Source organism: Sminthopsis crassicaudata, chromosome 3 (genome assembly GCF_048593235.1).
Source record: "Sminthopsis crassicaudata isolate SCR6 chromosome 3, ASM4859323v1, whole genome shotgun sequence".
NCBI classification, from domain to species: Eukaryota; Metazoa; Chordata; class Mammalia; order Dasyuromorphia; family Dasyuridae; genus Sminthopsis; species Sminthopsis crassicaudata.
In genome coordinates this window covers 599,396,926-599,411,166 of record NC_133619.1, presented here as the reverse complement: position 1 = coordinate 599,411,166, position 14,241 = coordinate 599,396,926, and the positions used below count along the sequence as shown (strand labels likewise).

The window sequence follows — 14,241 nt, the reverse complement described above, 5'->3', positions numbered from 1 at the left end:
ATCACCAGACATCCTGTTTGGCCCGTAATTGTCAGACGTTGGTTCCTGACTCCTGGTTCCTGACTAGTCCTGGCTGTTCCCTAATGGCCAGCTTGTCCATTAGTCTTGTTAATCTCAATCTTTTTGGTCTGGATAACAATTCGATGCTACCAACCAGAATTCCTGCTGGCTGCTGGCCTCAGGGAGGGAGACAGAGATGTTAAACATACAAGGCTCTTATGTTGTTTTAATCATGTCTGACTCTATCTGACTCCATTTGGAGTTTTCTTGGCAAAGATACTGGGGTGGTTTGCCATTTTCTTCTCCAGCTCATTTTACAGATAAAAAAACCTGAGGCAAACAGGGTTGAGCGATTTGCCCAGGATCACAGAGCTAGTGTCTGAGGTAAAATGTAACTCGGATTTTCCTGTCTCCAGGCTGCCTGGAGCTTTATTCTCTATACGAACTGTCAGTTCCCACTTAGTAGGTGTTCAGTGAATGCTTGTTGCTCATTCCCCAACTTGGGGGCCTGGTTCCTGGGAAAGAATAGGACCCCACAAGAGCAGTAACTCGGATTTTCCTGTCTCCAGGCTGCCTGGAGCTTTATTCTCTATACCAACTGTCAGTTCCCACTTAGTAGGTGTTCAGTGAATGCTTGTTGCTCATTCCCCAACTTGGGGGCCTGGTTCCTGGGAGAGAATAGGACCCCACAAGAGCAGCCCAACTCCAACCCCATTCTCTTGGCCATTCAGGCCCCACATTCCCAATCTCTAGGAGATTCTTCATTGATCCATGGGGTATAGATTCCCTTCTGCTTAACCCACTCCTCCCATCCTGGCTTTCTGTCCCTGGGATGGGATGTGAGAAGTTCTAATCTGGTCAATTAGGATATGTGAGGAAAAGAAAGAGAAAACACCATTTTTAATCAACCCATCTGCACAGAAACCAAGGGAGCACCTTTGGGGGGAAGGCAGGCGGTTGGGGGAGTGTAGTGTCCTTCTGGCCCAAATTAGAAAAGAAAGCAATTCACTTTACAAAGACTGTTTTAAAAAATCAAAAGGCTTCAAAGCACCAGTGGCTAAACCTGTTGAGTAAAAATAAGGGAGTCGGGTGGAAAGGAGGTGAGGAGAAGATCAGCTTGGGGATGATGGGGGCTGAGAGGAGATGCGGAAGAAGGTTCTGGATCTAGACGGAGAATAGAACAGAAAGCTAGGGATGTGTGGGGAAACCAGCCTGGGCAAGGAGAGGTGGCTGAGAGGGTTCGTCTGGAAGCATTTGGCCCAGGGGGTGCAAGGGATATGAGGAGGGTAAGAGAGTGCTAGCCCAGGCCTCTAGAAGGGAGCCATCTGCAGGGAAAAACTTCCTCCTTCTTTGTTCCCCGGGCTGGCCAGAGGGCTCGAGGAAGGGGCTGAATCTGCCATGAATTCCAGTCCTAGGAAGGAGGCTTGAGAGGGCTAAATCAAAGGAACTGGAGCCCAGGCAGAAAAAAAGGAAGGACTATTGCTAAATCCTGTTACAGCAGCTCAGGGGGAACAGATCCAGCTATTGGGATGCTTTGCTCCTCGAGGTCATCGAGAGGCAGATGAACATCAAAAGCCAAGAAGAGACTCAGTTCCTCTTCCTCTTGGGAGACCTGTGTCCTACAAGGCAACCCCTTGCCCAGTGTCCCCTATACCTCCTCTCCCACAGGTAATCTGCCAGATCCTTTCAGTGTGCCATACAGAGCAACTCCAGGAAACAAGATGATGCCCTCTTACAGATGGGAACATGGACCACCAGAGCCTGAGCCAGGAGTCCAGAGCATTCCATCCAGAACTTAGCCGGGTAGTGCTGCTCCTACAGAGCCAAGTTAAATCAGCTGGGTAACTGCGCCCTCGAAGGAAGGCGGCAACAAGGCATCTCTCACCAGTGTCCTTCCCGATCAAAGGAGACAAAGGAGAAGCAGTGAGTACTCTGCCCTTCCAAACACCCTGCTCCCTCGTGCAGCATCCTCCCTCCTTCCTTCTTTCCGTGTCACAGATGTGAAACACATGTCAGGTTTGGGTGGCCTCCAAACTCCCCCGTGCCTTGGGTTCCTGAGTTCCAGGGGGGGTTGACAGGCCCTACACAAAAAGGGGTCACCCAGAGAGTGTAAGTGTGTGTGTGTGGGGTGGAGTGTACGTGTGTGAGTGTAGGGGGGTGTGGATGTGGGTGTGTATATGTGAGTGTGTGTGTGTGGTGTGTGTGTGTGTGAGTGTGAGTGTGTGTGAGTGTATATGTGCGAGTGTGGTGTGTGTGTGTGAGTGTGGTGTGTGTGTGTGTATATGTGTGAGTGTGGTGTGTGTGTGTGTGAGTGTGGTGTGTATGTGTGTTAGTGTGGGGTTTGTGTGTGGTGTGTGGGTGTGGGTGTGAGTGTGGTGTGTGTGTATGTGTGTGATTGTGTGAGTGTGGGGGGGGTGTGTGAATGTGTGTGTGTGTGTGTGTGTGTGTGTATATGTGTGAGTGTGAGTGTGTGTGTGTGTGAGTGTGTGTGTTGGGGAGGGTCAGGAAGTTTGTGGGAATGGGACGAGAACAAAAGAAGGCTCTGACGAGAACAGTGGGCCAGGCGGGAAAGGAATCACTGGGGCTGGCCCAGGGCAAGGTCTTTCCTTCCTGGAAGGGACGGGTAAGAATCCCCTGTATGAATTACACGGCTCTCCCTCCATCGCCGGCCGCTGGCCATTTTATCCCGACACCGACAACTGCTCTATTGCTTTGACAGAGATCGGCGGACGGAGCAGGCCGCCGTCAGGAGCAGAGTGTAGGGGGTAGGTAGAGGGAGGCTCAGGGGAAGATGGCGGCTCTGTACCTGAGTGGCGGTGAGGGGGGTATAAAGCTAAGAGAGACGGGGCTGTGTGGGAGGGAGGCAGTGTGCACGGGGCTCTGAGGGGTGGAGGAACCTGGGGAGCACAGAGAGCCAAGGCCTGGATGGCGTGTGCTGGAGGGAAGAGAGGAGATGGAGCTCTTGGGCGGGGCTGGACGGGGATCCCTTTGACAATGCTCCCTCCTGGAAGATGGGACCCCGCAACAGAAAGGAGAGGGGTCCGCTGTGGGGGAGGGGCTCCTCAGTGGAAGGGGTTGCCATTGCCACGTTAGGGGAGGAGGGCGGGGAGGAGCAGAAAAGGGCGGTACAGGCTCAGTCCCAGAGCTAAGTTTAAAAAAAAACCAAACCATACAAATCCCACGAGTCCCTTCCCTTCCCTCCCCCCCAGTTCCCGGGGCTAAGCCCGAGCCCCGCCAGCCGCTCCGTGCCCCGCCCCGCCCACAGGTCCGAGTCGGGGCTGTGTCCTCGCTGGCCGGCAGGGGCGCTCCTGCCCGCAGCTCCGTGGGTGGCCGCCCCGCAGCGTGGGCGCTGGGCCCTGGCCCAGGGGAGAGCACGGCTGGCCTGGATGCGCCGCGGGAGGGCCGGGCGACTGGAGGAAGGCGGCTCCGCGGCGGCACGTCAAGTCCAGAGGGCGGGTCCGGTGTCCAGCGCCGGGACGGGCCGGGGCGGGGGCTACCCCGATCTGGGAGACAAGCAGGAGAGATGGCTGCAGAGGAAGCAGGCGGGGACCCTGGCAGGGGCCTGCCCCGTCCGCCCCGCCCCGTCCGCCCCGTCCCAGGCCCGCCCCGTCCATCCCGGCCCAGGTCCGCCCGGTCCGCCCCGTCCCTGGCCCTCCCCAGCCTCCATGCCCAGTCCTAGCCCCGACTCCCCACCGCCGCCTCCCAGCCGTGCCCTGGCACTGCCCACACTGGCCAAGCTCCCTCCCCGGGTCGTGCCAGTCCCTGCCCCGGCCCCCAACTCCGGTGTCGGCAGGGGCTCGGTCTGGCGCTGAGAGCCCTGAGGCCCGGACTTCGCGAGCAACGGAGACCAGGGGCTCGGCTTCTCAGGCTTTGATATGGGCTAGACCCGGGGCTTTGGCAGTCTGGACAAATCTCAGGTCCAGGCTTTTAAAAGCATGAAGTAAAATAAATAGAATATCAAAGGAAATCCATATGAACGAAAGTTTTAAAACTAACATTGTAAGGTTTGCCGAGCCCTTTGCAAATATCCTCACAAAAGCCACGGAGCTTAATTATTTTCCCCATTGCACAGATGAGGAAACTGAGACAGGTTGACTACTAAGAGTTTGAGGGCCAAATCTGAACTGCAAACCTCCCTGACTCCAGGTCCAGCATTCTATCTACTGAGTTACCCGACTTGCTTAAGTTAAGAACTCTGATCCTTCATCCAAATCCTTCGTTTTATTATTTCTTTTCCTTATTTCCATTTATTTTACGGAAGGGGAAACTGAGACCAGGAAAGAGAAGTCACTAGCACAAGGTACTAATTAGCAGAGAAGAGTCCAAACTCAGGCCCTCTGGTGCCCAGTCCCGCACTCTCTCCACGTACCATGCTGCCAGGTCCAGCCCTGTGTCCATCCTACCTCCAATTGTGCCCTGCCCCCCCACCTTATTGCCTCGACCACCCCAGGGACTTACGTGTACAGAGGTTGCAGCTGTAAGTGTGATGTCTTCTGAGGGGCCTGGTAACCATAGGAATCGAATCCTCCAATGAAATCAACTGTGGAGAGAATGACATCAGAGCTGTTCAGAAGAAGCAAGGCTATGACCTGGAAGGGACTGGGGACAGGATAAGAGCTACAGTGATAATGGAGGATGGGGGGACAGGCCAAGGGAAAATGAAGGGGTGCAGAGGCAGGTAGTGCCCTGAGGGGCCTGAGCAAAGGATGTGGGGGGGATGGAGAGGATTGTTTCCAGATGGGTCCTGGACAGGCCCTGGGAGTTGGCCTAAAGGGTTGGGTTCCTCAGCCCCAGAAGACTCATTTCCTCTGGGAGACAAGGGCTGTAGGCCACAGCGGGGCAGAGACCCTGGGATATAGAGGCAGGCTTCCCTCCCTCCTTCCTTGCTTCAGTCCCAAGGTTGCTAGGGCCTTCCTTTGCTTCCTTTGCCCAGGCCTGGAGGAACTCCATGGGATACCAGCAGGCCAGCTGGGCACCCCCAGGTACAGGAAACTAGGTCTACTACTTACAGCTGTCCTCTTCCTCCAGGAACACTTTGCTGACGTAGCAGGCGTACACAAAGCCAAAGAGCTGGAGGGAAATGGAAGATGGGCAGTCAGTGGCTCGAGGAGTGGGGAACCCTGCCCCTCAATCCACTCTTTCATTGAGAGTTAAGGGATCCTCATTCCCCACCCCTTAACTTGGTAGAGGCCAGGACTCCTGAGCTGCTAGTGCCAACAAATCCATCACCCTGTGGCCAATTTCTTGATTCTCAGGACTTAGCTGAGCTGGAGCTTAGACATAAAGTCCATTACTGAAGGTCTGGATTCAGAGCCTCCTTGGCCCGGTACATCAACCACCAGAATTAAGGTTTTTCTGGCAGAGCTTTTGAAAACCCAGGATTTCTTCTAGGCCAGAGTGAAACATCCATCAGAGGTGGCTCCAACTGTAAGCTCATTAATGTGGGTATTTTTTCCAAAGGTCCTGAATGAAATCCATCTTGTAACCTCTCCTTCAGGACTCACCATGCTCTCCCAGAGATCTTGCACAAAGGACAATCATAGTAACCATAGGAGGAATTTGCATGATGTCTTAGGTTTGTTCCAAGACTGTAAACTACAGAATTGGAATTCAGTTTTGTAGGTGTGATCCTACTGACAAAAATCACAATTTCTGCCAAAAATCATCATCAGGGGTTGGCAAAGCACCTTATATACATACAGTCTCTCACTTAAGCCTCATTACAGGTGGCACAGTGGATAAAGTGCTGGGACCAGAGTCAGGAAAAGGTGACTTCAAATCTAGCCTTGGATCCTTATTAGCTGTGTGATCTTGGGCAAGGCATTTAACCTTGTCTCCCTCAGTTTCCTCAATTGTAAAATGGGGACAATATCTGTACCTATCTCATTGTGAGGATCAAATGAGATATGCTGTAGCATAATGCCTGGCACATAGTAGGTGTACATGCTTTTCTCCTGCCCAGTTGTTATTCAATGGTGCCTATTTTGGAGTTTTCTTTTTTCTTTTTTTATTAAAGCTTTTTATTTTCAAAACATGTGCATGGATAATTTTTCAATACTAACCCTTGCAAAACCTCGTGTTTATTTTGGAGTTTTCTTGACAAAGATACTGGAGCAGTTTGCCATTCCCTTCATCTGTTCATTTTACAAATGAGGAAACTGAGGTAAACAGATTTACCCAGAATCACACAACTAGTGTCAGAGGCTGGATTCTAAGTCTTCCTGATTCCAAGCCCGGTGTGCTTTCCACTGAGCTTCCCCTATTCCCTTCCCTACAACCCTGGGAAATAGGTGCTGAACATGAGAGGACATTGACAGATTCTTGACTTTAGAGTCTGGAAGACCTGGATTCCTATACCATCTCTAACAGAGTAAATTGTGTGAACCTAATCAAGTCACCAAGTCTCTCTGTCTGCTCATTTATAAAAGGACACTTGTTCTAGATGGCTTTTAGGTCCCTTCCAGCACCAAATGATCTGATATACTTTGGTTTCACGCTGGGGATTTCACCAGTGCCAGCCACTATACATATGGCATCTCCCTGTGCCGATGCAGAGGGTGAGTTGGGCTTAATTTAATTGAGCTTAATTTCCTGAATTCTGGTTTTCTATCTATCTATATCTCAAACTCAATATCCCAGAAATGTCTCAAACTCAACATGCCCAGAATTTTGTTTCCCTCAAAACAGATCCCTTTCTAAATTTCCCTTTTTATCAAAGCCATCCTTTATTTTACAGATGAGGAAATAACTTTGAAAGTTCCTTCCTTCACGAGTTCTACCTAAATTAATCCTCTAATGATTCGGCAGCAGCTTTTCTATAAATGATAGTTTTGAGTGGGGCTGAGAAAGTGCGTGATCGTCATTGGTCAGATTTATCCTTTATAACTGTCAGAGGCAGCTGCCCATCTTGCTTCATGTATTATTATACATATCTTATAGATGAGGTGATTAAACTAAAGCCCACAAAAATTGCTTATGGTCACCCATTATTAAACATTGCAAGTAGGATTTGAACTGATAGTTTTTTTTTTTTTTGTTTTGTTGTTGTTTTTTTTTACTCCAAGTCAATCTAATATGCTAAGGAGATCTTCCTCTACTTGAATATTTTATGAGTACCAGTATGGCACTATCCATCTCCCTTTTTTTTTTTTTCATGAGGCAATTGGGGTTAAGTGACTTGCCCAGGATCACACAGCTAGTGAATGTTAAGGGTCTGAGGTCAAATTTGAACTATTTACTACATCAACTAGTGCCCCTTATTATATACTTCTTGAAAAAGGTGCTCTCATCCTCATTCTTTTCATTGAATCCTCACCAATCGTATGACTGAGATAGGAAAGGGATTATTATTTCTATTTTACTGATGACCCTGAGTGCCAAAAACAAGGAAGCATCTTCTTGTCCAAGATCGCAGAGAAAAGCCAGGGTCATCTTTGGGACTAAAGGTCTCTGGAGACCAAAATAAATGTGATCTCATTGAATTAATTTATTAGTTCACTCTAAACAATTACAATGATCCAAGACAATTCTGAAGTATTCATGATGGAATATATTATCCTCTTCCAGACAGAGAACTGATGAATTGAGTGCATATTGAAATATACTCTTTTCACTTTATTTTCTTGCCTTTTTTTGGCAATATGACTAATATGGAAATATGTTTTGCATGATTTCCCATGTACAGTTGATATCATGTTGCCTTCCTTCAATGGGTGGGGGAAGAGATGAAGGGAAAGAAAATTTGGAATTAATTTTTTTAATTGATAAAAATAAATTTAAAAATATTGTTTTATGTAGATGACTCACAGATTTATTTCTCTAGTTCTACCTTCTCCCTCTGAGTTTCAGTCCAGCATCACTAACTGCCTCATTCTCATGCAATTTCTGTTCTGGATGGGCCAGTCTAGCCTTTATCTTGTTCAGTTCCAGTTCTCCTCTGAACTTCCCATGCTATTTCCACGGCAGGCTGCCTTCCAAATTCTCTCTTCCCACCCTTTTCCAACTCTCCTCTTTCTACCTTTTCCATTTAGAACATAAGCTCCTCGAAGGCAGGGACTATTTCTTTTCTTGCATTTGTATCCTCGGCATTTAGCACAGTGTCTGGAGCACAGTAAGTGCTAAATAAATGCTTTATTTATCTATCATCTTTCTATAACCTCTTCTTGCCTTAGTTTCTTCAACTGTAAAATAATAATAATAGCTTAGAAGGTAGAACTAGATAAATAAATAAAAAAATAATAACAAATGTGAGGATCAACTGAGATATTTGTAAGAAGTGCTTAGCACAATGCCTGGCACATAGTAACTGCTACTTAAATGCCTATTTCCTTCCCTTCATCCATTCATCATCTTTCTTCCATTCAGCCTCTATCTATCTATCTATCTATCTATCTATCTATCTATCTATCTATCTATCTGTCTGTCTGTCTGTCTGTCTGTCTGTCTGTCTATCTATCTATCTATCTATATCTCAAACTCAATATCCCAGAAATGTCTCAAATTCAACATGCCCAGAATTTGTTTTCCTCAAGACAGATCCCTTTCTAAATTTCCCTATTTTTATCAAAGACCACCATTATTTTAATCTTACATTGAAGGGTATGCCTTCGACACTATTTCACTCTCCCTTATGCCACAAATTCATTCAATTGTCAATTCTTGTCATTCCTCACTCCAAAATTCTTCTCACATCCGACCTCTTCTTTCTATTCACACAGTCTCTTTAATTCTAGCTCACATTTGGAGTAATTACTCCAGCCTCTTTCTTGGTCCCCTTGCCTCTACTTTTCCATCCTCCATTCAGCTTCCCCAGTGGTTTTCCCTAAATACAGATCAGACTATATTACATTCCCTCCCTCTACCCCAACTCAACAAACCCAGTGATTTCTTTTTGCTTCTAGGAAAACAAATCCTTCTGGCTTTTGAAACCCTTCAATAGGGCTCCAACATGCCTTTGCAGACTCATTCTACAATAGCTGTTTATTTATTTATTTGATTTATTATAGCTTTTTATTGACAGAACATATGCATGATAATTTTTCAACATTGACCCTTCCTTGCAAAACCTTCTGTTCCATCTTTTCCCTTCCTTCCCTCTCCCCTCTCCCCTAGATGGCAGGTAGTCCAATATACATTAAATATTAATACTTGTTTTCTTGTACATTATGAGTTAGTCTAAACTAGACTTCTCCCTATTTCTCACATACAGTTTTTCATCTTCTTTCTCCATGTGTGGGTACTAGCCATTTCTCATGCTTGGAAAGCATGTCCTTCTTAAACTCTGTCTCAAAGAATCTCTCACTTTCCTCAGAGTATAACTAAAGCCCTGTCTTCTTCATAATGCCTTTTCCTTATCCCCAACCCTGTTCTATCTGTTGGTTTCTTCACTCTCTAACTTTAACTTATATTAAATTACTTCTTCTGCAAGAATTTATATACGCCCATCTTGTTTCGACAGAACCTTAGTAAGATTTTTGGGAGTAAGAATTGTTTCATTTATGTTTTTGTGTCACTATCTTCTTGTATACTTCCTGGCAGATGGTGATGCTTAAATAATTCTTGTTGATTGCTTGATTGTATCAGGCTACCTACCTGGAAGGGAAAGCTCTAAGGCTTCTTTTAGCTGGCTGCGCCCCGTGCAGGAGTAGAGGAACAGCATGATTTTGTTCTGAGATCTAGGAATGACTGGAGCCTTGCCCCAGGAGGTTGAGACAGGAGACAGAATATTCTAGCTTTTAGACCACAGCAGTCTACCACTGGGGAGGGGAGAGGTGCTCAGGGGAAGGCTTGTGGGGGCTGCCAGGTAACTCACTGCCAAGAAGATCTGAAGGGCGCTGCTGAGCACCTCAATGTAGGGGTAGTCAAGCAGGCAGCCCGTGACGGTGATGACATGGTGGTCCTCCAGGGCTAAGCGAGAGTTCAGCACGGGTGTCACCAGGCATCCGGGGCCATTCTCCATCCACCAGGAGCGATGCAGGGATGTGTTAAAGGTCATGATGAAGTCTCGGTCCTACAGGAATCAGCATTCAAGAAATCTAAGCTCTTCCCCTCTCCCTGTACCACCCAACTCCCCTCACTTAGGTCTTCCCTTGGGGGAAGAGAAGAGACCTGAAAGTATCCTAGCAAAAGGAAAAGGAAATCTGTTTAATTTCTTCCCACCAATACTTAGGAACAGTAGGCTAGGGGTTAGGGGCAATCTAAATTTCTCATTTTCTTGGAGACCCCATATTAGAGACAAGAATCTGTGCTGTCTCTTTGCTCCTGCCTCACAACTAGGGGCTCTGTGGCTTCCCATCACCCATCAAAAAAAAACAAAACAAAACAAAAAACTAACTCCCCTTCTAAGTGAAAGTAGAAGAACAGAGCCCCTGCAGGACTGGGGACTTAGCATGAAACCTCAGACACTGAGAGAAGACTTTTCCCCATTCTACCCAATCCCCATTTGCATTGTCTTCTGTCCATCTGTGCTTGGGCACCACGTGTCCATCCTTAGCTTCCATGTATCTGGAATCATGTGGCGGCCCTGCCCTCCACAGCCTAGTCCCCTTCCTCCTGCTCCTCCATTCCCCTCTCACTCCCACATCCATGGGCAAATTTGCATTAAGGGAAAATTGCTTCACATATAGGTCTGTGGAATGGCCCAAAAGTGTAAAGTGAGAACTGTCTGGATAATAATATGAGGTTACACATATTTAATATACATTATCTCTGCCTATCCCTGTTAGTTGTTGTAATCAAAAAGCCCTTCCTCTGCCATCTGACCCCTTTATGTGTTACTCCTATAAAATTTGTTCTTTGAGGGCCAAGACTGATTTTACTTTCCTTATTTGCATCTCAAACATTTAGTACAATGCTGGGCAATTGAAGTACTTCATTCATTCATTTTCCCCTCCCTCTAGGTCTCTTTTAGAATCTCTGGTTTCCTTCAAAACTTGGGGCATGTCATCTTCTGTATCCTTAAGGCTTTCTCTCTCTCTCTCTGTCTCTCTCTCTCCATCTCTCTCTCTCTCTTTCTCTCTCTCTCTCCATATCTCTCTCTCTCTCTCCTTTTCTCTTTCTCTGTCTGTCTGTCTCTCTCTCCTTTTCTCTTTCTCTGTCTCTGTCTCTCTCTCTCTCTCTCTCTCTGTCTCTCTCTCTCTCTGTCTCTCTCTCTCTCCTTTTCTCTTTCTCTGTCTCTGTCTCTCTCTCTCTCTCTCTCTCTGTCTCTCTCTCTCTCTGTCTCTCTCTCTCTCCTTTTCTCTTTCTCTGTCTCTGTCTCTGTCTCTCTCTTCTTTTCTCTCTCTCTGTCTCTCTCCTTTTCTTTGTCTGTCTGCCTCTCTCTCTTCTTTTCTCTCTCTCTGTCTCTCTCTTTTTCTCTTTCTCTATCTGTCTCTCTCTCCTTTTCTCTTTCTCTGTCTCTCTCTGTCTCAATCCCTCTCTCTTTCCTTCATCTCTCTCCTCCTCCCTTATCTCTCCTTTCCCTTTTCTCTCCCCACCCCTCACCCTGTCAGGTAGCCTTTCCTACTCCAGAACTGTTGCATGTATCTATTTAAATGTCTCCTCATTAGAGCGTTAGCATCTTGGACTGCTTTGGCCTTTCTTTGGACTTCCCCAAGGCTTGGTTTAGCGTAGTGACTGGCTTATATTAAGTACTTAATAAATCCTTATTGATTGGGCCATAGATAACTGTCTTCCTTGATGTTTCTCTTAAGCTACATCCTACTCCTTGCTTTCAGAGCTTTGCAGTGGGCTGTCTGTTATGTCTATCATACTCTGCTTCCCTTTTGGAATCTCTAGCTTCTCCTCCTGCCCCTCCAAACACACCGGGATGTTAAGCCCAAGTTATTTCTTCCTGATTTCTCCGTTTGTTATTGTATCCATATTCCCCTGGCCAACTAGTGTGTATTTATTCTGAATCTATTCTGTACCTTTGTATCTCTATGTGTGTGTTTTATTCCTTTGGCAGAACAGAAGCTTCCTGAAGGCAGGAACTATCTTATTTTTGCCGAATGTAGTTCTGGCTCTATGTACCTGGCATATAGTAAGTGCTTAATAATGATTTTTCATTCATTCTTTCACTCATTCCCTTCTTCCCTACTTCATTCCCTCATTCAGAATTAATTGCTCTCATTCACAGCTCTGTAGGATAGGTAGTAGAAGTCTTTTCCATGAGAAAACGGAACCTGAGAGAGAGTAAGTGACTTATCTAAGATGACAGAAGTGTTTAGTATGTTCCACAGGACCCAGCTGGCATATGCTTGCCCCACGTGGGATGGGCGCACCTGTATTATCCCAGGATTCTGGGGGACATCCCTCTATTTTCCCCACCCTAACTCAGCTTTACACATATTTAAAGAAGGGGAAGTAGAGGCAAGCAGAAGCTCTTCCTAGATCTCCTAGGTGATGGATAATAATATGAGGGGGGCATAAATTGAGGGGGAAAGAAGGCAGGGATTGGAGGAGAAGGTAAGAGTGTATGTGCCCTTCCATTCTAGGAGTGCAGGATTTAAACTATCCTTGTAATCTCACAAGGGACCAGCAGGGGGAAGTGGTGGACTACATAGGTACTCTTTCTTTACTTTTTTCTCAGGATAATAGGGATGATGCTTGGAGCGGTTTGTTACATGGTCCTGGAGGCATGATGAGGAGTGGAAGGGGAACTGTGGGCAGGGTAGTCCAGGACACAGCAGAGGAGACCCCTTTAACCTTGTAAGCCAGCCATTCATGGCTGATTCTCTGTGTCTTCTTGGTAGCTAAGCCAAGCTCAGGGATCCTAACTGGTGACAGGGTTTCATCTCTTGGGGCAGAGCTCTTCCGCAGGGGATGTTTAGGCTCCCTAACTCCAGGACAAGGTTGAGGGGTGGGCCCTAACAGGAAACACTGCAATAAGAAGGTCGGGAGGCTGAAGAGCTCTCAGACCCGTGGGGATAATAACAGCATCTTACCTCTCAGGGTTACTGGGAAGATCAAATTATATCTTTGTAACGTGTTTAGCACAGTGCCTTGTGCAGAGTAGGTGCTATATACATGCTTATTCCCTTCCCTCTTTCCCATCTGGAACAGTGATGTCGTTTGGGTTAGAAGCTGCTTGGGATGGAGATGAGCAAGAGAAGCCCAGGCTGGCCCTGTTTAAGGCTTTTCCAACTGCTGTTTCCAAGTTAGGGGGTACTTACCTGAGACAAGTGCCCAACTTCCAGGTAGAAGCAGATGATGAATGCGTTCCAGCCGACCCAGAGCACAAGCCAGCCTGCATACTGGGGAAAGAACAGAGGGACAGGCAGTTGGGCAAGTGGGGTTCATAGTGGGGTCTATGTGAGGAGGAGCTTGGAGGGTCCTCAGTGATCATGACAGGGGCGCAGGGAGCACAGAAGATATTAGGAGGCCATTGGTGCATATCTGGAAGGGGGATTTGGGATGAGCACGCTTGACGGGAAACCCCGGCCCAGATCCTGGAGGTTTCCTCTGCACAAACCATCTCTCCTCTAAGTTCCCACTGCTCTGACCTCTCAGTTTACCTTTTAACCCTGACTGGATCAGGGCCTGATTCACATTACTGTAACTAAAGCCATCCATGAATAGCATAAATAACACCCAAGTGAAGGGACGATGTTTGGAGGGATGAGTTCTGGAGCAGAAAGGTCTGGGTTGGATGAGTCCTGGGAAAGGCTGCAGAATCTGAGATCATACAGATCCCAGATATAGCCCCCTTTGGGAAATGACATTCTACCAGAAAGGCCCAGTTCTTGGCAGCCTGTAGAGAGGACAAGGTGAGAGTGAGGGAGGTGAATGGCGGGAGGGACATATTCAATTCTGGGGTTGATTTATTTATTTGACTAGCACTTATTAAGTGCTTACTGTAAACCAGACACTGTATTAGAAACAGGGCATGCAAAAAGAAAAGAAAAGAAAAGAAAAGAAAAGAAAAGAAGATTCACGTTCTACTCTTGGGGGCTTAATGTTTTATTGAAGAGAAGATGCTTACATTGAATTGGGCCTGGGGGTACACCACTGGATTATATTGCTATATAAGAACACCATTTTATGCATTTGATTTTGCTAGGCTGCTACTCCTGAAACTCATTTTCCTGCAGGCAATTCTAGGAGCTGTCACCAGAGCTGTTGATACCCTGGGTTTGGACTGTTATAGTTCAATTTGGCTAAACTTTCCCATGTATGTATGTGTGTGTATGCATATATGTTTGTATACATGTAGTATCTGGAAGCAGTTGTTGGAAACAAAAGGCTGAAGCTTATTTATCTCAG

General features: G+C 46.9%; 1 protein-coding gene across 2 annotated transcripts in view; it reads right to left on the bottom strand.

Moving 5' to 3' along the window:
- Positions 1-885: 885 nt before the first annotated feature.
- Positions 886-14,241, bottom strand: part of NKAIN1 (sodium/potassium transporting ATPase interacting 1) — a 117,908-nt gene continuing 104,552 nt past the window's right edge. The window contains exons 3-7 of one of the 2 annotated variants that reach the window (XM_074305534.1): positions 13,152-13,232; positions 9,845-10,009; positions 5,010-5,070; positions 4,459-4,540; positions 886-3,503 (exon numbers count right to left, since the gene is read on the bottom strand). In XM_074305534.1, coding sequence (XP_074161635.1) covers positions 3,494-3,503; positions 4,459-4,540; positions 5,010-5,070; positions 9,845-10,009; positions 13,152-13,232 — 399 coding nt within the window. In that variant the 3' untranslated portion in view covers positions 886-3,493. Of the gene's footprint in view, positions 3,504-4,458; positions 4,541-5,009; positions 5,071-9,811; positions 10,010-13,151; positions 13,233-14,241 lie in introns of both variants that reach the window. The other variant, XM_074305533.1, reaches the window with a different exon arrangement.